At 38.6% G+C, this 23,720-nt stretch overlaps 1 protein-coding gene across 8 annotated transcripts in view; it reads right to left on the reverse strand.

The window, feature by feature from the left end:
• ARHGEF3 (Rho guanine nucleotide exchange factor 3) overlaps nucleotides 1-23,720 on the reverse strand; it is a 109,801-nt gene that overhangs the window by 10,328 nt on the left and 75,753 nt on the right. For 4 of the 8 annotated variants that reach the window (XM_063411315.1, XM_063411318.1, XM_063411317.1 and 1 more), the window contains 2 exons: nucleotides 14,700-14,789; nucleotides 3,408-3,515 (listed from right to left, as the gene is read on the reverse strand). In XM_063411315.1, coding sequence (XP_063267385.1) covers nucleotides 3,408-3,515; nucleotides 14,700-14,789 — 198 coding nt within the window. The other 4 variants (XM_063411316.1, XM_063411319.1, XM_063411322.1 and 1 more) reach the window with 2 other exon arrangements.

The raw sequence follows: 23,720 nt of genomic DNA on the forward strand, positions 1-23,720 counted from the left end.
ATTTTAAAAAATCAGTCATGTGATAGAATCCCATGAAGGAACTGCAGGAATGTCAACAGAGCATTTCTACATCTCCAGTCTTTAAAAATATTTTCCTAGTTTCTGGTTTCCTTAAAAAATGTGTCCCACACACATTAAAAATTAGGGCCCTTTGGGATGATTAAAATTTTCATATAATTCCAAAAACTAAAGGATCTAGAGAAAAAATCCATCCACAACCCCTCATTTTTTTACCATATTTCTCTGGTGGCAACAGATTTACCTGGCTGTTATAAGACTGTTTCTTGAAGGGTCTATGTGTTACCAATGTTAATTAATGCAATTAACAACCTTTAATTAGAGCTGCAGTAAAGCAAACAACTTCATTTACTGGGCAACGGCCACTATTCAAAGCCCTGGCATTCAGAACTGATATTAAAATCAATTTTCTTCCTGAGGATTTTTAGAAATTTTTGGTGTCCTAAGATAGATAAAAAGTAATTTGGACTCCCTACTTAAATTCAAGACACACTTATGAAAACTGAAGTTGCAGAGGAAGCCAGCTAGACTTCAATTTCTCTCTTCAGCATCAGCTGGAGTTCTTTTCCTGATCCTATTTTCTATTTTAAGCCAAACAGCACAGCGTGAATAAGACCAGGCTGATCATCATAATTATTAGTCTAGCTTGATGGAGACGGAAAATACAGCTATGAAATAAACTGGCTTCCCAAGCAGATTAACAAGTAAGAATACCTGCTTAGCATTAGGAATCCTGCAGCTACACAGACAGAGTGTAGCTGGCAGAGATGAAGCTAACAGCATTTTATTAGTCAGCTGGTATACACTGCCCTACATGACAGGAACAAAATAACTACAAGTAGTCAATAACAAAAACAAACAAACAGCAACAGCAATAAAAAGGACCCAGAAAGAAAACCTGAAATACTTCAAATATTTTTTACTTGGAATTCTTATGAAAAAAAGTACTGAAAATAAGTGGAAATTTGGAATAAAGTGAAGTATACACAAAAAAATCAAATACTTCTATAATCAATAAAATATGCAAAACATGAAAAGTTGCTAAGAACTTATCTTTAAAAAAAACTACACAAATCCCAGACAGAAATGTTTCTCCTTATGCTTCATGCTGAAAGTCCATTAATGGAAAGTAAAGTCACATGTATAGAGGTAAGGAAAATTATACACGATAAACTTTTTTTTTCCTCTTACATGTATCTTCCATTTAGAAGAATATCTAAGAAGGTTTGTCTGAAATGCCACAAAGGAATCTCAGAATTTTCTAATTCCTTTTACTGATGCTGTTGGAGTGGTCTTTTTAGGTGGATGTTCTGTTGACTTTGTTTTGTTTTCTTCCAGGGGAAGAAGATAGTTCTACATGTTGTAGTGATGACAGTAGTTTTCTTCATTTTACAGACACAGAACATCTAGCAGCAATGCAAGAAGAAACATGGGTTTTGACTGAAATAACAATAGAAGAAGATAGATAAAAGTTCACCCAGTAAGAAAAATCAACTTTTTTTTTTCTTTTTTACAGGAGATCACACAATGAAAAGAAACTTATACTGTTCTCAGGAAACAGTGACAGCTATACATAATGCAGCTACACATAAAACACAATAAAGTGAAATAGCTATATATACTTCCCAGAATGTTTCTGAGTAATTGCAAGTGGGACACCTGAGCACAGTCAGTCTTTTTTGTCCTGCTCTATGGCTATTGAGAAAATCAGATAAGAAGTCAATTTACAGCTGAGACATCACCAGCAGGATCTGGAGAACACAGAAGCTGATTTCTCATCACAGCTCCTGCAAGCACATAGTTAGAGGGATGGTATAAAAACATCACTGGTTATTGTGCTAATTAAAATCTATTCTTATTTTCAGTACGAACAAAGCAAAACAGAAATGCTTGCAACAGTAGAACTTGCAACAAAGCCATTATTTTCCCTCCTATTTTTGAGAAAATTTATCCTGAAACACATTAATAGAGCTCTTACTTCAGGGAGATGCTATTGCATATGTGAAAGGATAGTTGTTTTGGTTAGTCTGAAACATCTTTATTAAATACAATATTGTTCTGGACACTGTGTTGTGCAGTCCCAGCAGCTTTCACTGCAGTAAAATAGCGCAGGTACCTAAATGAGGCCAATAGCTGCCTAAGGCTGTGGAAAGGGAAGCAGCAGCAGTTTAGCCAAAAATTAAATCCTTCCCCACACTCCTCAACTGGAACTGATGTGGCCCTTCCAGAGTTGGGCCAGTTTCCCCTGGAGGCAGGCTCTGCAGGAGATTCATAGAGCCCAGGGGATACAGGGAGCTCTGCTCGAGTCATGCAGACTACACCTGCATCGAGCCAGGCTCTTAGGGTGCAGACATTTGGCTGATCCTCCAACCCTAAGCAGAAATCTGCACTTTCAACATCATAGGAATGAAAGACAGGAAAATCAATGTCGGAAAATCCCGTAAGATCCATTTTCTGGGTAACTACAACTACAGAAGAATGGTGTTCTTTCTGATGACTTTTTATTTCTCAAAAGACTGAAGTTTTCTTTCTTTCCTCCTTAACAGGTAACTTCAGTAAAGCTCTAATTTAGGTAATTTTGATTAAGGAACATTTCTAAAACATTCAACTTACTGGTACTGTTCCTCTCAAAGAAATTAGGCTTGTTAAATAATTTTCTTTAGATCTTTTACATGCCTTCCTACATAAACTCTTTTAAAGAGGAAACGATGGCTTTCTGGGCCAGACCCAGAAGAGTGCTGCAGCTCCCAGCTGTCACTGCAGTTAGGAGCTGAGCACCCCAATACTTTGCCATCTCTAATCTGAAGGCACAAATGCTTTATAAACTAAAGTTTCATTAGTCTCCAAGTATGTTCAGTATTACATACCTAGTCTGTAACATAGAAACTGCATTTAAGATTTGTTTGCCCTTTATTAATTTCCATCATCACCTTTGGAAAATGACTTGGAAATTTCCAATTGTTCACTAACTCTTTTGTTTAGGTACGGTCAAAGTTCACTTTACAGGAGGAAATTTAATAGTCCTACCCAAACAACTATACCAAAAATAACATTTTCAAAGAAACCAACCAACATGAAGAGAAAGCATTATGGAATGTTCTCTTCATAAAATTTAAAAGGCAACCATAATCCTTTAGTAAACAATTTTAATATGCTACAAGTGCAATCTTTTCCTTACCAGTAAGTGAAAAACATTAATTATCTGGATAGAGAAGTGGGTTTTTTGAGATGAGAGTTGAGAGTTTTAAGCAGAGTGACCTTGTGGTGACAAGGTGCCTAAGCCTGTTTGCACATTACAGTGGCAGGCAAGTGTCCATGTGCATCCCTGCTCCCAGGAAGCCTGGAAGGAGCTGCAGCTGTGTGGGAGCAGCAGGAATTGCTGCCATTACCTGCAGAGTCTGGCTGAAGCGCTTCAGCGGAGTGGCTCGCACAGGAGGGATGAGGCTAGCCAGGGATGTGACTCTGGAAAGAGGCTTGACTCGTTTGTTACTGGGCTCCTGCAGCACAGGGAGGAGGAGGGAAAGGAAAAAAAGGGGAGTGTGAGCATAATCAGATAAAAATTGCTAACAGTTCTGCTGATTTTCCTAAGAAACCATTTGTAGCAAGAGTGTTTGCAAACCTGGTCTATAGGGAGTAAATAAACAAAAGCAGTTTCAAATGCTGACAGTGACAGATTGCTCTTGGCTGGTACATACAGCTGAAAAATGTAATGATGGAGAAGCTGGCATGGCCAGGAACAAGGGAAGGGAAGTAAAGAAAGAGAAAATAATTTGATTATTTTAATTCATTCTTAGCAGACAAATTTTCAGCAGTGCTGTGCAGCTAATGCATGTTATGATAATCTTCTCACTGAAAGGAATACTTTCAAATATAAATATTTCTGCTTGTGCCTTTGCTTCTGGCATTGTCAGCATTTGACTCTATTCAGTGAAATGTATTTTCTTCCAGAATATATAATTTAGACAGAAATCTCTAACTCTTAATTGTCTTGGAATGCATGTTCTTATGAAAATACTTACATATACAGGCAAACGCATTAATAACATGCTTACAGACACTTATTTTTTGCATAAAATCTAAAGGAAAATTAAACAAAATCTACCATAAAGCACTCAGTTCCATCTTATTCTTTTCATATATATTTTAACAGCACAACAGCACTCAAAATAACATATAACCAAAATAATATAGCAATTGTCCTGCAGATATATATATTAAAAAAAAAAAAACCCAAAACAAAAACAAACAAAAAACCCCCACACAAAACAAAACCAGAAATTGTAATACAGAAAAAAATGATTTTACATACATAAAAATAGAACAGTTACCCTTGGCTTCCTAACCTCCATCTGACATTTAAGGGACCTCGAACAGCACATGCAAAAGGCAACAGAAAAAGAACCAAACCTTCCAAATGAAGTTAAAAACCCCATCCAACATCATATTTCAAGGACATCCTAAAGTAGTTTATCTTTCTTTTTTTCTTTTTCAGCCTTGCTTATAAAGTTTGTGTAGGTTTGCTATGCCTCCAGTTGTCTGGACATAGCTTTAAGAAAATGAAGCATGCTTGTTATCCTTTTCTTCAGAAATATAAATCCTTCCGGAAATAATGCAGATTTGACATCCTTCTTGATACCAAATAATAATAAATCTCAGCAGTGATGATCACCATCTGTATTACTGGCAAGAAAAATTCTCTTCCATTACTGCAGCAACAGAGGAAACGTGAGAAGCAGCTATATATTTAATTTACTTCTCAGCAGGAAGATCTGGAAATCCATAAAAGCCAGCTGAGATGAGCAACAAAATGTTTAACCCTCTAGCAAAAATAATGTATTCCACCACACATGACACCTGGTATTAAAGAACTGTAGCAGTCTAAAGCAAGTTTAATCCTTATCTTCATCACTGCACTCTTATTCACAACCCTTCCTTTTCAGCAACCATGTCATTGAGGCAGGTTTCAGAAGAAGCATTTTTTACGTCATTGCAGCACCGCTCACAGTGGTGAGCATCCCACCCCCTCCCCCACTCCCCAAAAAAGAGGAAAAATCTTTGAGATTCCAGTATGACTCTTCTCTAACTGGTGGCACAAGCATGAGCTGTTTGTGGTTTCTGATTATCCTAAGTGCTGATGCCCAGACCACAGTGCATGGCAGGACCAGCTGGTCAGGAATCATGCTGCACTGCAGTGCAAGGACTCGGAGCCCTGGCCAGGCGGGCAGTGCCATGCCAGCAGCACGGCTTGTGCCAGCAGCTCTGCCTCAGCACAGGGCACTTAGGCACCCGTACCCCAGCCCAAAAGCAAAACCTGGAAATGAGCATTGTATGGACTTTCCAGAAGATAGGAAGAGAAGGATTAGGATTAATAGAAATTATTACTCCTTCTTTATGCTGCATCCCTTCTGGTATCCCCCATCCATTTCAAGGAAAAAAGTGCTAAGGCAGTATAATTTTTACTAATATTCATGATGCAAAACCTCACTGAAAACAGAAACTGATTTTATAGATGAACTCCAAGCAGTTTCAGCCACCATCAAACACCATTAAGATCTTCCAGAACCTCTTGCTGTGAGCCACTAGAGGCCAGCTGTGCTCCCAGCAGGCAAAGCCAGGTTAGATAACTGCAGTCCTACCCTTCTGTGTCAGCACTCCACCTTGAATTCCTGATGCAATCTATCGTGTTCTGATTTCACATGGAAAATTCTGACCAGAATTCAGAACAATTAAATATGCAGTCCAAATTTAGGATTCAATTTTACAGAAAGAAATCAGCATTACTACAGGATTCTCTCAAATAACATTACTTCATATAACTTCAGAAGCCTGAGACTTTACAGCTTTACCAATGAGGTCTGGAAGAAAATCTTGTTAATCGTAAGTTCTTAAATACGAGAACAGATTTTCTGAATACTCCCAACATGATTTTCCCCTTCACTAGAAACTGTGTGATAGGTTAAGATACTGTGTTAGAAGTGAAAACTCATCAAATCTTAGAGATCCAGGTGTCATTTTATTCAGAGAAGTCTCCCAACAAACACCATCAGCACTGAGTCACCTTTTCTACTGTAGAAAAATAGAGTTTGTACAAATAAGGCTTTGACTGTGCAATGAAAATATAGAAGTAACAAAGCAATTCTAAAACCGTCAGACAGTAATACTGAAATTGCTGCACATTTGATCACCGGATTTCTGCTGTACTGTCTACATCCATTCTGCCTCTGCCTCCCCTTTCATCAGCACCCTCGTTCTCAAGCTGTGTCACCTCTCCAAACCAGCACTGCAAAGGAGCTGAACAAACTACTGAGGTCAACAATCTGTACAGGGAAAAATTCCACAGTCAAGGGCAAGTTCTGAACAGGTGGGTGTTTTTCTCACCAAGGACTGTTCCTCACAGCCAACAAAACAAATGGAAAGAGGAGACTGTGTGAACTGTCCTGCTTTAACCAGAGATACTGACCAGAATCTGCACTTGCACATTAGTCAAATATGTTCATTATTTCAAAATTTGTCACTGAAAACTCTCCAATTTTGCAGTTAATCAGAAGTCCCACAACCATAAAATCCTTTGGGGTATGAATCTTTAACTGTGCCTGCCCAGCATGAGGAGGCTCCGGTGAGGACACACTGCAGTGGTAGAATGCACATCAGACTCAGGCCTGTACTCTGAGTGTGCCCAGAAGACTCAGAGCTGCCAAAATCACCACTCATCCTCTCCTCCTGACTCTCCCCTCACAGCTCAGGGAACTTAGAGGGGATGGAGAGAGAGAAGGAGAGAGAGAGGATTTGGAGCCTGGATCCATTTGCAACAACCATCACCTGTCCAGACTGGGAACCGAGCCAAGTTATGACAAAAAATTCAGGAGTTACAATGTGCTCTCTGACCTTTTAATGCCATTATGATCAGTATTTTTAAAAAATCAGAAACTTATTTCAGAGTTTTGAAATCATTGCATGTTAGACTGTATTTTCAGAGTTACGAAGGCTTGCCAAAGCAATACGGGAAGTAAGTTTAAAAAAAAAAAAAAGACCTGGACTACAGTTTGGCAGAGTTTCCAAAATGTGGAGCTGGTATATATGAACAAGTAACATTAATCTGACAGGGCTTTAAATTTGATATAAGGCTAAATAAAGCTGAAGGAAACATGAGTGCAAGAACTTCAAAGGGTGAACAGTCAAGTCAAATTAATACCTGACTAGGCTAGAACAATGAGCAGATGGCTTTTGGACGGAGCTGTATATTTGAACTCAAGATGACTTTGGCAACATTTGAATTCAGAGAGAAAAAAATTTAAGCTGCAAATGCCATGAATACATGCAGCCCCAGAATGAACTTGAAATTGTGAACAAACTGATAAAAGAAGCAAATTCATGTCCAAAATACAGGTGGTTCTGAAAACCAGACAATGAACATTTCAAACACCTACAATGTCTTTCTTAATACATTTTTCTAGTATACTTTTCTGGAGATTTAATAGGAAGAAAGACTAATCATCATAGCATAATCAGTGATTATCACAAATTTAAGATGGGAAGCTATCAGACAAGAAGTTTTAAAGATGCCATGCCTCTAATTAGGCATGGAGGACACAACAATGCTTCTAATGGCTTCTTTGTTATAATTTACTCTTTATGTATAGGTACAACTGTATCTCCAGCATCTTCTATATCTTCTGTATACTAAACTCTAAACCAATGCTTTGACTACTGAGCAAAGAAAGCTCTAACTTTAAATGTGTAACTCTCAAAAAATGACCCTTCTGTTGTGGGACAACAGGAAAATGCAGCAGGCAGCTCCAACTACACCATTACTAGGATGCCACACTGAAAAGACTAACAGCTGCCAGCTCCCATTTTGGTAAAATTTAAGTCTTTTTGCCTTGCAGAACTGAATGACATCTTGCTTTCTAAAATGTGATACAGTCATTTTAAATTACAACATCCTGACAAAAAAGTAACTTTGGTATCGTTATTTTGGGTCTGATGCACAGACAGATTACTATTTGAAAGCCTGAATCTTAGCACACAGCACCTGCTCCCAGGGCAAGCTGAGCATTCAAACAGCCACAGAAGTGTGTTAAAGTAGAAGATCTTGTGAAGAATTAGGCACTTATATTACCTGCAATGCACTAACAGCTAAGTTGATGCTATTTCTGCTTCTTCATTAATGAAACTGGCACCTAATAATTGGTTATATTGTATCCAAGAACACACTACACAGATATGAAAGGTTCTAGAGGGCTATTTAGGGGAAGAAGGTAATACTTTTGTGCTCTTCATCAGCAAAATAAAAAAAATATATATACATAGTTCAAAGCAGAGTGAGTTAATCCCATTTAACTGTATCAATCAGTTTTTGAAACATTATCATTCAAGACCACCCACAACTTAATGATCACACTTTGGTGGATAAATTACTCCAGCAAAAGACTGCTTTTCACTTCCTAACAAACAGAAAGAAAGGAAACAGAATGAGGCCAGATTCCCTCCATATTGCCATGAGAACATCAGAACCAATGACCTGGATAGCACATGCTGAATAGTAGTCTAGGTGACATATAAAAGGTACTTGCTCAAGTACCTCACTTCAAAATTCTTCCACTGTGCCTCTCAGGGGTTTAGCCACTGATTTCCTGCCAGTGAAGAGCAAATTATGTTCACTGCTGCTATGATTGTTTTTCCACCTGACTCTCCCACCTCTTATCAGCAACTTCAACAGTCTCCATGTCGGAGGACTGGTGTTGAATCCAACAAACAAGGGAAAATGTTTCCCCGAGGGGCCATTATTCTTATGTCTGCTGCACTACTGCGACCAGGACATTGTGTTGGTTTTTCTGATTGTATTTAAAACCACTCAACAAAAGAAACTTAGAGAGGTTTTTACCCAGCCCAGAAAATAAGTGCTATGTGAAAACTGATACAGAAACTTGGCATTTTAGAATAGTAGAATTTATCCTGTTTACCTTTAACCTTCAAAGGGCAACTGACCTTCTCTCGACCCACACACTAAGTGGCTGAAATTGCCAGTGCCTGTTATAATCTCAGTTTACTGGAGCTCAGCAAGTTCTGAGACATTTACAGCAGTAATTCTGGATTTAAGGTTGCTACCTTGCTTCACATTTTATAAAAAACATGCTGGTTACATTTTTTCCTTTTTTGATGTGGATCAGGACACACAAACATCCAAAGCATTCATTCTGTGCTATGGGAGCATTCATTAGAGAAAAATGTTTTAACTTAAATTAGTCTCAAGAGTGTTAACAGCGTAATATTTAGAAGACAGTATAAATTGAAAAAGTACAGTAACCTTTGTTTCAAACCTAATTCACAAGCAGTGCCAGTAAACTCCAACAGAACCATTCTGTTGCAGATTTCTATATGCCTTAAAGGTTTCCATACTTTAAAGGTTATTAGTTTTTAGTCAACCTTTTAGGGGTAAGTCAATACTTGTCATGGCAGGAAGCCAAACAATATTATTTCTGTTAGTCTGCTACTAGTTAAATTTGCCTCAGATTAAACAGCTCTAATAAATGCCCCCAAAACTTGGAGTTTAATTACAAAAAAAATACATTCAAGCTTTGTTCCACAGGATGTTATCAGTACTTAACCTTCAGCAGGATAAAAAAAACCAAACCAAACCAGGTTAAAATGGAAAAAAACCCCAAGCTATGTTACAACAGTCCTTAACACAGCAAATACTTAAACCTAAAAATAAATTAAACCGAGTATCTCAAGCTTTATGTACTTTCAGAGGAAAGCAAGTCTAAAACCAGAACAACGTTCTCAATTGATTTTGGCACTAAAAAGACTGGGTTTTTATACTGAAACAGCAGAGAATTTGCCTTTACTTCCTAGTATCTTAGAAAGATTCTGACTGGAAAATTATAGAACATTGCTTCTTCCAGAACTGAGGTGTATGGTCAAGGAAAACAAAGTAGGTGACTCTAAAGCAGCTCTAAGTATAGTTCAGTGTTGTACAAAGGCAACTAAATCATCCACATGAGTCCATACTAAAACCTGGGAGAGGCATCCCACTACTAAAACTGCTAACATCTCAAGGAGAATTTATTAATCAATTTTATTAAATTGACACAAAGGCAACTTGATCATACAATAAAGTGTGTGTATTGGTGATACAATTTTCCTTGAAATCCATAAGGTCCCATGCACCTGCACTCCCTGATGGTAGCAGAAAGAGGTTTGTTATTCCTCCTGTGTCCGTCTCCTCAAAACCAGCACACAAACAAAGGAAAATCCAGACACATTTTGTTTTAATCACAGCTTTACAAAGAAGAGAACCTGAAATGATTCAGCTGGGCTACAGTGAAGAGCCATTTAGGGAAGTGGTGAAATATTCCTGGTCAAAGACAACAGTGAAGTTTGCATTATGTTATCCCACCATGTGTTAATCAAAGCTTGCTCGTGGGTGCACAGAGGCTGCCCTCATTGGTTACCAACCCTTAGGACTTCAGATCTCATTTGCCATAGGCAGGACAGAACCACCCAAGTGTCAGCAGCATAAGCATAAGTTGCATCCAGCAATCCTGACTGATCGTTCATGTGTCTGCAATATCCACAAATCAATACAACTATCAGGAGTTAGGAAATGAAGGCAAATTAATAGAAAAACCTCACACTGAGGTGAACTGACACAAGCAACAGAAACCCTGAAAAACCCAGACAACTAATGTAGAGTTGATTAAATTCTGCATTTCCTCTCATTAGAAGCTGCTTGTACAGGCAACCTAAGAAAGACCTTTTCCATTCTGGAACTGACTGGATATTAACCTGGACTTCCAATTAACCAGCAGATATCATACAGTGATTTACTGAATGGAAAAATAGACAAGCTGTTTGTATCACGCTGCCATTAAACAAAACAGATCAGCAATTCCAAGTGCAGGGGTTTGACACGTTTCCAGCTACACTGCACATGAACTTACCTGAAATACGTCAAAACCGCAACTTGCTAATATTTCATTAAAATGAAATACATACATTTAGGAAGATCAAAGAAAATTCATGACTTGGAGTTTATCTCATAATCTTCTGGCCCCTCTCCCTTCTGGCTCCATGCCTAGTTCTCCTGTTAATGATGTGCCATGGCCTAGAGGCCGTGGGTTCCCCTTCACATTCCCTGTTCTGCACTCCCCACACCAAATAAAAGCTGTCCTGAGCACCAGGCAGCCCAGAGCTCCTTCACACTGGCGCTGGGAGGATGGCAGGAGACAACAAAAGACAGGCTGCAAACAGCCCTGACTCCGAGGTCTGAGATTCCGCACTGTAAGAGCTATAAGCAGACATGTAACATACTGGAGATGCAAAGGAATTCGATGCCCCTGTTGTAGTTTTCAGAGCCAAAATCCAGGCACTGTGTTGGATCCTGTATGGCAGAAAAGTGTCTACTCTGAGGAATTCGGGAGTTCCTTCCCATGACTTCACATTCAGACCTAAAAACTCAGTCTGTGGCTGTGAGTGCTCGTTCTCACTTGCTGCCCATCCAGTCTGTGTGCTGGCTTTAGAAGGGGTGATAGGAGAGTCATTTTAACCACTGAAACACAGAAAATGGTGTTTCTCATCGGGAAAGGTGTGGGGTTTTTTATAACTTAGTATAAGCAAGCTTCAAATTTTACTAATTGTTTCTATTTTTGAATTATAAAAAAGTTGTGAAGAACCCACCACCTCTGTACTGTTCACACCTAGAACTGTACTACAGGATTTTGTGTGGGACATGTAATGATGCAAGTAAAGACCTTATAGTGTTCGCCATATTAACTCAGGTACTGCAGCATTTTGCTACCCTTAAAGCACACTTAAAAGAAGTACGAAAATAGGACTTGGACTAAAACAATAGCTTTTTATCAGAATCCAGATTTTAGTGTTTACATATATTTTAGAAATTTAATTTGTCATTGTTTTGTGACTGTGCAACTTTCCACAGAGTTTATACCAAGGAAGCTGGTGTAGCCTAAAGAAAGAGCAGGAAGAAGAAAACCTTAATTCTCTTTTCTGCCACTGACTTGTTCCTCCAAACATCTGCATAGCAGAAAATCTGTTCTAATCCGAACACACCAACATTAATGCACAATTTGAAAAAATCAAACCAACAATTTAAAAAATCAACCAACTTCGCATGTTAATAACTAGAATTAGACGCGTTTGCAAAGGCAGAAACGGCCAGCCCGGTCAGGGGAGCGCTCTGCTAGAGTAACACGCAGCTGTGATAGAAGGCGCCCAATAGCTTTCATTCCCTTTGTAAATATTAAAAGCTGAAAGAACAGCTTAACGTTAGAGCTTAACGATTTTGCCGCCATACAAATTCCAAAGACACAGACTGTATACACTACTTATAATTCCTTTCCCAAAGAGTAGCTTTTATTTTTGCTTTCTTAATTTTTTGGAGTACTGGGTGGTCTTACCCTCCTAGGACAGGATGTTTAAATGTTTCTTTTTCAGAACGCTGGAATACCATCCTACCCTCAGAAAACAGGTTGAAAGCATAAGTGTGCATTTTATTATTCGTATAAAACACAACCTGTTTGCACGTTATAATTTTAATTTATCACATCTGTTACTTGATACTTCCTCAGGCTCTCAGCTTTCATTAAGTCTTTTTCTCTGGAATTTGATTATAATCAAGCTGCTTTCCTTAACTGTAACAGAGCAACACTCCAATTCTTCAGATCTGACAATTATATTAATTGACAAAAAATCCCTTCATGCAGTAAAGGCTAAAACCACATTTCTTTAATATTAATCATTAATACAATGAGTACCCTTGAGAAAAGCATTTAGTACCTAACAGCTTGTGTTTCCCATAGATGCATACACACACATTCAGGCTGTTACTTCTCAAAAACACAAAGCTGAAAAGAATTGCGCTTCCCATAACTCCAATAATTAGGTCTCTCTATGTAAAAGTACACTGAAAAGCAAGAGTCCACCATCATCTCAGTTCTTAGCTTAAGCATCATGATTAAATAAGGTCACTGGGCTTATTTTACTTTTACTTTAGACCTATTCAAGGGGGGGTAATTTATCTTTGATGGAGATGTATTAAATGAACCCAGCTTAATATGATGTCTTCAAGTTACTCAGCAAATAAGATTAATAAAGAAACTATATATTTAAGTAATAAAAACTTTCAGATAAATGTTCTTCCTTCCTCCAGAGCAGTCAGAATTATTAATGTCACTGTTTTTTTCCTGAACACAAACCAACATTAACCTAAAGTATCAAATATTCAAGTTTTACACGAACATTACTGAACTTGAATTAGTGAATAAGGTTTTTAATGTCACTTGAAAGGCTTCCAATGCTTTTTTAAAATTTGAGCAGTCAATCTGCTGATAGGGCAGGATTTTCAGTTAACTGTACATCAGATTAATTTTTTGTTTATGGTGATGAGGAAAAGACAGTAAATGTAAATGATGTCTTAAAGTTAATGCTTTAAGACACCATTTTATTGATTCCCTTCCAGTTTCTACTGGAAGTTTAACAGTTTGCAAGTAATGCTTAGTCCTAGAATAAAATACAACTGAATCTCTTTAAACTACTTATATAAAACAGGTACGTCTCAATCAGGTATTTTAAAGCTTAATTTTCCTAAAGTGACAGATGACAAAAAAAATCTAGATTCTGCGTCTTGCTTTATTCCGAATAAAAGGTGAATACCTAGAGAAGGCAGTATAGGATGCCTAAGCAAAAAGGGTATCTATACACTGCTTGTCTGTTCCCAAAGCACGTTACTTTTCCCCAACGCAATACAGGTCACACAATAAAGAAAAATAAGGTTACAACCGTGTCAGTAGTACCTCGGTCTCTTTAGCTGGGCTGGTCACGGTCTGCGCCTCCAAGGCAAAATTTGCCCTCTTGGCGGACAGGTAGAAGGGGTAATCCTTGGCCACCATGGTGGCTGCAGGAGCGGCGGTGTCGGGGCTCCGCGCTGGCTCTGTGCAAGCAGCGGGCGAGAGGCGCCGGCCGTGCCCGGCCCCCGGCAGCGCTGTGGCTGAGCTGCGCCCCGGCCCACGGCTCGGAGCGCATCACCCGCAGCCGCCCTGGCGCGAAATGCGGCAGCGCAGAGCAGCGCCGGGGCGGGCCGGGCAGAGGACGGGCCCGGAGGGGCGGGGTCCGAGCCCCGCACACCCTCGGCTCCACAGCCCCGGGGCGGAACGAGGGCCTTTGGCCTCGCTGTCCCTCCCGCCTGCTGGCTCCCGCAGCATCAACAGCGCACGGACACAGAAACGCGTTAACCGTGTGCCTCCCGCAGTATGACTGCGACAGCGTCTGGCTTTTCTGGCAGCCGAGTGTCCGACAGGAGGGCAGGACTAACAGCGATCTCCAGGGGCACAGACCCAAATCCAGGCGGGACTCCACACCTGCACTGGCAGTGGCGCCTGCACTCAGTGCGCTGTGCTCCCACTGATCAGAGCGGGAAGCTGCATCATGTTACGGATGTCATGGTGTCACAACACAGAACATTGATTTTACTCCCTCCTACCCAGTACGCTTTTTTTTTTTTTTCCCCGCTCCTATTCATATTGCTGCTTTTTTCCTGTCTGGCAAGCTGGAGTTTGTTTCTTGTGTTTTTAATGCTCCACTTTTGTTGCTATTGTTCAGCAAATTGCTCCCCTGGTGCCCCTCTCATTGTATCGAGCTGAGAAAGTAGAAAAATACCTCACCCTAAGGTGTCTCACAGGACATTTCAGTGTCTGTGCAGCCAGGTAAATTTTGTTTGATGGTTGCCTTAAAACAAAGGTAGTGAAAATTTCCTGAAAAGAGAGAGGAAGCATTAGAGGCCCTATTTGCAACACGGGATCAGTCTGACAGAGACTATAATATGGGAGACAAGGAAAAGGAAATTGAGTAGGAAGCTGGATGGGGAGAAGGGAAGAATATTTTCAGCCACAGGGAAGCGGCCCAACCAAGAACAACTTCACAGTTATTCTTAAAATTAACTGATTTTCTGAAAAAATTAACTGATTTTAAAGGGGGATCATGTGGTGGATGTGGCTTTACAAGCATCTATTTTTCTAAAGGCTGTTAATTAGATAATGGTGGCTTTAGGATAAGATCAGTGAAATGGCAAATCTAGTCCTCATTTGGACACTTTCCTTTGACTTCACCAATATCCCAAAGATATAAGCTTTCACACTTACCCTCCTAGGCCTTTTCAGGAGCAGGTGCGGTACAAGCAGAGATAAGTCTCCTGTGCCTGTCATGTGCATCTCTATTTTACGGTAGTCTGTCCTTAAAACAAAAACCCCACTAGCTTTCCCAACCCTGAAATTCCTGCAAAATCACTAGAACAGTTATCAGTACTTCTAGATGTGCAATGATTCTAGAAGAAAATGTGATATTTGAACATTTGGGTGTTCTGTACCTCCTCATCTGCAACACAGTATGGCAAGACAAAGTTTACTAAAAGTGAGTGTTGACAAGAGGCACAGAACAGCTTTCATGCAGATAACGGTTAAGCAGACAGGACATACAGAAAAGAGAGAGACTAAAACAGATGTGATAAAGATCTACAAACCACTATTGACAAAGGAAGCAAGTATGGAATGATTTTTTACTGTATCCAACTTTTTCATACAGGGAAAAAATGGTGCATCAGATTAAACCAGATTCTGAGTTTCTGAGCAAAGAAAAAGGAGATAATTCTTCATATTATATACAACTTTTGTATTATACACAGTGGAAGGATCCACTGTGCTGTATTATACACAGCACAAGATGCTGCTCCAAAGAAATATTCTCAGACATGAGTTCTTGACTATTGGGGCAATATTTTGGGAAACAACACGGTAGACCTTTTCTGTTTCAGACTCTTCTCTAAGCATCTACTGTTCACCACCACTGGATATTTGGTGTTAGGTTAGATCAGTTCTTGCAGCCATCATGTTACTTTCTATATTTAAAAAAAAAAAAAAAAAAAAAAAAAAGTAGCATTTTATTTGAAGACTACATGCAAGTCTTAGCTCAGGATTTCTGAAGCTATGAACAGTTACTGCAGTCACATGAATGTACACTCACTTCTGCAAGTTGTCTTCCATGTGATATTCAGAGGACACAGCTCTGAGCACAACCTGACAACACTGGGCAGTTTCTCCCCACATTTCAAGCACATCAAAATACCACTACACACAAATTGTAAAACATGGTCAAGAACCTCCATGAGAACACCGCAGCTGCTGTGTAACCATTTAAACCCAAGAAACTTTGATTTCAAATACCTTCTGTGTATGTTTGTTTATGAAGGTGTATGTTAACACCAGTTCAAAAATCAGCTTCACTTAAATCATTTAGCCAAAAAACGTTCAGGGCATGTTCTCAAAGCAATCTAATCCTGTAACATGCTTCATGGCGTGCATTTCAGACAGGACAAGAGTGTACTGGTTTGGAGACTGAAATAATAAACTTGGGTTTACACAAAAAAATATTTCAAGAAAGGGATTCTGTCATTTCTCCATTAACCAGGTCAGTGCATTTCAGCTTCAGTAAGCATTCTTGAGAAACACAAGAAAAAATAGTTCTAAAAGGAATATGATTGTTAATAAGCAGGACCTTCATGTCAATAAGTTTTCAGAGCATACAAGATAGACTTCAATGACATGGAAAGCAGGATTCATTAGACTCCATGGACATTTGTTTACTCCAGCAGAAAAGTGTAAATACAGTTTTACAAATGAAATTTGGACCCAAAGTTCATTGATGAATGGCACTGAATTTTATAAGTATAATATCTGATGGAGTAACAAATGCAAACAACTCTCAGAGAGCTGAATGTCTGTAGAATGCTATGTGCATTTATAAACAATGACGTACGACTACAGTTTAGTCATGGTATTGAATCCCTTCTGAACTGCATATCAAACACTTGGAATCCCTTCTGAAAGATCTTATAAATTTAGTGTGATTTATATTTCATTTCTACATGAATTTAGATCACACAGTGACTGCCCATCAAGAGTCACTGCATTGTGCATGTGCACATGGGCCCAGGCAGAGCCAAACATCAGTTCACAAACTTGTGGCTGAAAGACTCCCTAGAGAACTCCAGTTATACAGTTGGAGAAACAAACGTTTCAGTGATTCCACTAAGGAAGTTTGTAAGTGTGGAGCCACTGAATCCACTCTTTCCAAAAATTATACTTAGACTACAAGTCAACACTATCAAAATGTGTAAGGCACTTCAAAAAATGAACTCATATTTCAGATAAAATGATGGTAGTGACTAGATTGCAGGGCAGGCCAATGCATCAGCTTTGCCATTTCTGAAGCATGTTTTTTGTGGGTTTAGTGAGGGAGGTGTAGGAGGGTTTTTAAAATTTATTCAGGCCAACACAGAATTTAGTCAGACAATTACTTACCTGTCAGGGAGAAGTAATGAGGTATTTGGTAGGTCTGGAAACCCCAGCTCAAAGGTGCCTACCACTGCTGACCTGGTTGAGGACTGAAGTTCACCAACAGAGCTGTTCTGTGGTCATGGTGTTCACACCCATGCCTATAGTTCATTTCCTCACAGATTCAAAACCTAACACAGAAGTAACTCTTGCAAAAACATCTCCCAGCACAGCAAAGCCTTTTGAGATGTGTTTAGGTTCAAACCTTACAAAAGCCTTAAATTAAGTAGAAATATTACATACACATTTCAAGGAAAAAAACTCAGTAGTTTGCAGTTCATGGAATATCTCTCATATAACATATGCACCCCTCCTTTCATTTAAATTGAAAGAAGGTAGCTTTAGATTAAATACTGGAAAAAAAACCCTTTTCACTATGAGGGCAGTGAGACCATGTCAGAGGTTCCCAAGGAAGCAGTGGATGCCCCATCCCTGCAAGTGTCCACAGCCAGGCTGGATGGGGCCCTCACTACTGTGGCCTAGTGGAAGGTGCCCTTCCGTGAGGAAGCTTTCCTTTCAGAAAAACAAAGACAAACTAACAAATACCAACACCAAAACCATATTCAAACAATCCAAAGAGAACTTCAGAAGCAGTCTTTTTAATCAAACTTCAAGAATTTGAATCTGCTCAGAAGATGGAATGAAGAACCACTGACAGTGTTGACTGAGAAACCAGAAATCACATAAACTGCTAAAAAGGGAGCATTTATCAGGCAGTTACTCAGCTGTTCAAGAAACTGCAATTTGTTCATTGCAAATACAGATTGTTCACATGGTAATGAGTTACAGTTTACTAGGTAAAAAATATTAGGAAGAGACTGCTTGATTAAAGACTTTGGTGCTGAGAAATTCCAATAAAAATATTAGAGCCTAAATGATTATCATTAAAAATGTGCTCTCAAAAATGACATCTGTAAATTTTGGAGGTAGAGTCCTAATCATGGAAAGATCTATGCAGAAAAATGAAACATCTCTGCGACATCACAAAATTGAACCCCAAATTCCTATTATGTTTAGATTCTCCCTTTGAAGACCTTTTACATGATCCTTATTTGTGCCACATGTGGAGTAACATGAGAAAGAGGAAGTTTCCTCACTACTGTTGTGGGCTGTGCTTTGGGATATGCAGCCAAGATGCCCTGAACTATTCCCCTAACTTTTGTCAGTCAGTAGCAGGAGTCTCCCTTGTCTTCCACTATGAATAATGGCTATTTTGAAAGACCACCTCTGCCCTGAAGTATACTCATGTCAAAGTTATGATGAGCCATGATTCTCATGCCAACCATCACGAATGGTTTATTGTATAAACGCACATCCAGTTGTAAGGCAGGCTGCAGCCTTTCAAACTCAGACAGTGTTTCTTCATATAAATGTTGCTGGTAGAACAATTCCGCACTGGAAGAGAGACAGATCAAAGAACTTGACGAGTTGTTTTGATTTGTTTTTATTTTGCTAAATTCATGTAACTTTTAATTACCACAGGAAATGCTGTACAGTTAAAGGATGCCTTTTAAAATCACTTTCACACTGAGGCAGAAGCACTCCTTTCAGGAGCTTCCCTAGGGATGACAGTAACAGCCCATTTTTAAATTTGCCTTAGATTCATATACAAAAATCATTTTGGTGACTGGTCTGTAGCTCAGTGCTAAGGATGGCTGGCCTGGAGACACTGGGAAGGGTTCACACTTCTCCACCCTGCTACCACACTCAGCAGTGCACACCACTTGGTGGTCCCTGATGGGGGAATCACAGGGTGTGGTGAAGTTGGCTAAAATGATCCTCCACGAGTCACACTTATAAACAAAGAAGTTGGTTGAGTTTGTCTGAGTACACTTCCCTGGGGAGAGCAGAAAGGAGGAGGTGAGGAGGAGTGTACTGATTTAGCCATGTGGATTTTAAACAGCGGCTCCAATTCTGTAGAGGATGAATTGATCACCCAAAGTACAGCATCCTTTCCTGATTTTTTTCATTGAAAAGGCATTCTAGAGAGTGAAAATTACCAGAAACACTTGTATGATGTTTAAATTAGATTAATTGTGATTAAAATACTTTTGTTTAAGTTACAGGCAGTAGGGGACCAGGAATTTCTCTCCAGAGCACTTATGCTGACTGGAAAATTAAGTAACAAATTTCTTTACGAGAAATCATTACCCCTAATACAAAATGTTTAGCAAGATATCACAGTAGTGGTCTATTTTTTGTTTTGATTAAATTTTGTTACAATAACATTTATATTACATGAGAAACTGTAATATTAGTCTTCAGAGTGGATAGTATTTTGTAATTTTTTGCTGTACGTATGCATGTATGTTTTGCTTATATATATATGTATGCCCAGATAATTGCAAGAAGAAAATTATGTTCTATTTGGAAGCAACAGGAATTTCTCCTTTCTAAAACTGATCTCACAATACTGGCCAAATGCCACTTGGTTTGTTCTTCCAACCATCCCCTCCAAGTGCAATATGTAAAGCAAAGTTTAGGGTTTCTAGGGTTTATTAGACAAATCACATAACGGGGGGAGAAAAAAAATCAAAACCCAAACCAAAGCCTACAAAAAATCCCAAATATAAATAAGCAAACAAAAACCCTAAAAAAACCCAACAAAACAAACAATGAAAGAAGAGCTTTCAGCTACAGAGGTCCTTTTCAAGTCAGAAATAAAACTAGTAAAAAAGGATAAGACTTGGGTCTTTTGAGTTGTCTTTTCCTATTCACCTCTTTACCTAATTATACAGACTTCAAATTTTATTATACATTTCTTTGTGTTCAGTTTTACACAGCTTACTGTGCTGCACTCAGAGTCCCAAGTGCTGACAAAGAATAGGATTTTACAGTATGGCTGAGGTGAATTGACAATTTGCCACTCATAAAAGTATAAACCTCACTTCCCTCTCTACCCAAATTCCTCTTCCTCCCTCTCTTCCTGCTCTTCCATTGGGACTGTGCCCTGTCTCTGAGCAGTCCTTCCCTGTCACCTTATTGCAGCTCTAACATTCATCTCCTCGCACAGGTAAGTCAGCAATCCAAAAACAAAAAAATACTTTCTTTTGCCAGATTGTCTGCTGTTTTTGTGAGCTGAACAAGTTATTGTGGCATGAGAAAAGCACCAGACCTCACTGAAAATAAAGGGTGAAAAAGCTCTCAGGTACAAATAAGGACAGGGCAGGGGAAAGGCTGTTTTTTCTCCTCCTAGTAGCTCTAAACTGTTAGCTCAGCTTCATGAAGTCATACCCAAAGAATACTGTCATAATTTCATTTTTTTGGATGAGAGATTTGGATCAGAAGCCTTTTTATTTACTTTTAAAAACAAACCCACCTATTTATTTCCATAACAACTATGCACTGTTACTTATCTAGTCAGTCATTTTTGCCAGTTTGACTGTCTTAAAATTAGAACATTTGTGCTTCTTGAATAAACATTTAGAACACAAACCTTGAAACTGATTTCATGTTCCCCTGAGCAACGAATTAAGGTTGGAAAAGACCTTTAAGATTATCACATCCAGCTGTTAACCCAGCACAGCCCACCACAATACATTAATTGCAAAAGGTATTCAGAAAAAATAAAATTTGCAAACTAAGATCATTGTGCAACACTAGAAGTTTAGAGGTAACGTGCCTTATAAAAGTCTAACAGTTTTAGGAAATGAAATCAGAAGCATGAAAATTACAATTCATGTACCCTTTTACAGACCATAGCCAAGGATATGCCAGCAACGTTTGTAGACTAAAGTTAAACAAATAAAATTGTTCAACACAGATTACGAGACATCCATGGGAAATTGGTGAAAGTCAAGCAAAATAGTGAGACTACTAAGTGCTTTACAAACTGAAACAAGACTCTGATATCTCCACTACAGTGAAGCAGCCTTGAACCTGAATGGTCTTTTCTTCACACTGCAATACTGACTGACCACCCAGTGCAGGAAACCTCCACATTTGGTCCTGAACAGAGTTCCCTGGAATACTCAATGCCTTACAATCCAAATTGTTACACTGATTATGTAAATTACAATATTCTACTATAGTAGTCCATTAATATCTTTAGAAATGTTGTTCAATTCCCGTATGCTGTGACCTACTGTACAAACACATCCAGACAAAAATGAACACAAGAAACGAAATCTTCTTTCTGTTACCCACATCCTCCCCCTAAGAGCAGGGAGGAAAACCATGTTATAACTTCAAAAAGAAATGTCCTTGCAAAAACTCATAATGCTTCAACAACTGATAGAACTACTCTACTCCCAGTACAACTGCACTGCAGACCTGTATCCTTAAAAATGACGTGCATGAAGTAACAATGTGACTAATCTCTAAAAGACAGCTGAAATGGGGCATAACATCTTCAAACAGACAACAACAACTTACACTAGGACAGAACTTCTTTGTTCACATCCCTTTATCAAGGATTAGGGAATGGAGAAATCATTGCTGGGAATAAAAAAGGTTTTATTTAAAGTTACAAAATAACTGCCCTCCCAAGTGTAAATATAATGATGTAATCCCATCCCATGGTATAGAAGTTCCTATAACAAATTTTCATTTACACAGAAATACAAACAAGAAACAGTTTTCCTCAATATTTTCCTGATTTAAGGAAGCCAGCTGTAATTTCTGAAGGCTATCTCCTCTCTGGACAACATGTTAACCACAAACTATCAGTGCTATCCAGCACTGATCAAGTTCATCCTGCTTTTATGTGATCTTCATAATCAAATCTCCAACCACAACACACCACAAGTGTTCCGTTTCCATTCATGTTCAACTATGAATTTTGAACAAGTGACTAATGATCACAGTTAATTTAGTTCCCAAGAGAGCAGACAGAGTCAATAGTTGGAAAAATAGCTCTCAAAGTAATTCCAATCATCACAGAGAAAATATTGTTTACTACTTTAAAAGCTAAGAAAACTCAAAACTGCATCAGAACATTCATCTTGTATCTAATAATCTTGAAAACATAGCAATTGACTGAACACAAAAGCAAGATGTTTTAGCAAACACCCTGACTTCATTACATAATTGGAATTGGTGTTAAATTACATGGATATCAAATACTGTATTTTCAAATCCCCGCAAAAACATGAACTCTTAATAAAACTCTACCCTAGTAAACAGTGAAGTGTTAATATAAATGACTGTAGAACAACATGAGGAGACTTAAATACCAATCACAGGCCTGAAATTACTTTGTTCTAAGAATGCATGTTAGAGAGTATAGTAAGGGAACAGAGAAGCCATATACTTTTAATGCAAGGCACTGCTCTCAGAGCTCAAGAACATTAACAGTTGGCAAGTTTGTTCTGATCAACATGTAACTTTTGGGAAGGAGTCTTCTGATAACATAGGAATGTATAGCAGGAGAAAAGCACACAGATTAAAAGAAAAAAAATCAAGTTGAGAATGAAGGCTGTTATTCTAGACCAGACAGGAACAGTGGTGAACAACCTGAATGGCAGGTTTGTGGGATTTGTGGATTGGAAGAAATAATTTGCCTATGATTTCAAAAGTCTTTGTAGTTTCTGTTTGATGCACAATACAAGTCATTAGAGCAATGCAAAGAGGAACACAGAACAATCAAAGTGATTACCTGGGAAAATGGCAAATAATATACAAAATTAGATACAGGGTGTATATAAAAGGCCCTACTTTGCAGGTGAGTTTGATGCCATTCAAGAACACAGCAAAAGAATTTAATTGTCACATTAAATTAATTTTTGTATCTGAAATTTATGTGTGGCAATATGCATTCCATAACTGATGGACAGAACAAATTTAGTGTTGAAGGCTCTGTACCATGAATACCCTACTAGCAACTCACAACACTGCCCAGCATGAAATTCCCAGAGACAGTCCTTTTACTTAATGTGACCTTCAGCCCTGCACAGAAGCAGCAGTTTAAGTAGACATGCAAGTGATCCTGAATTTAAAACAAAAAATCCCTCACAAGGAATCTTGTTTCCCCCTTCAGCTCTCAAACCATGAATTTGTGTACAAGTTCTAGGCTACTCCAAAAGAGAAGGTTATATAACACTTCTCAGTAACTAAATTAGCTCTAGGAAATAGGCTTGCAAGTACTTTAACAAAGAACCATTTTCTGTAATAAAAAAATGAAAACAAACTTTTAACCATTCAGAACTGCTAATTTTGATTGAAGCATCAATATTTTGTCACCTATAAAAGATTAAAGAAGAAAAGGGAAGTAAAATGTGCAATAGGAGTAAAGCCCATGTTTTTCCAAGCTGCAGGATACAGGACCTTCATTTTGAATTTGATTAATAAAATTATCCA

The sequence above is a fragment of the Prinia subflava genome, chromosome 14 (genome assembly GCF_021018805.1).
Source record: "Prinia subflava isolate CZ2003 ecotype Zambia chromosome 14, Cam_Psub_1.2, whole genome shotgun sequence".
NCBI lineage: Eukaryota > Metazoa > Chordata > Aves > Passeriformes > Cisticolidae > Prinia > Prinia subflava.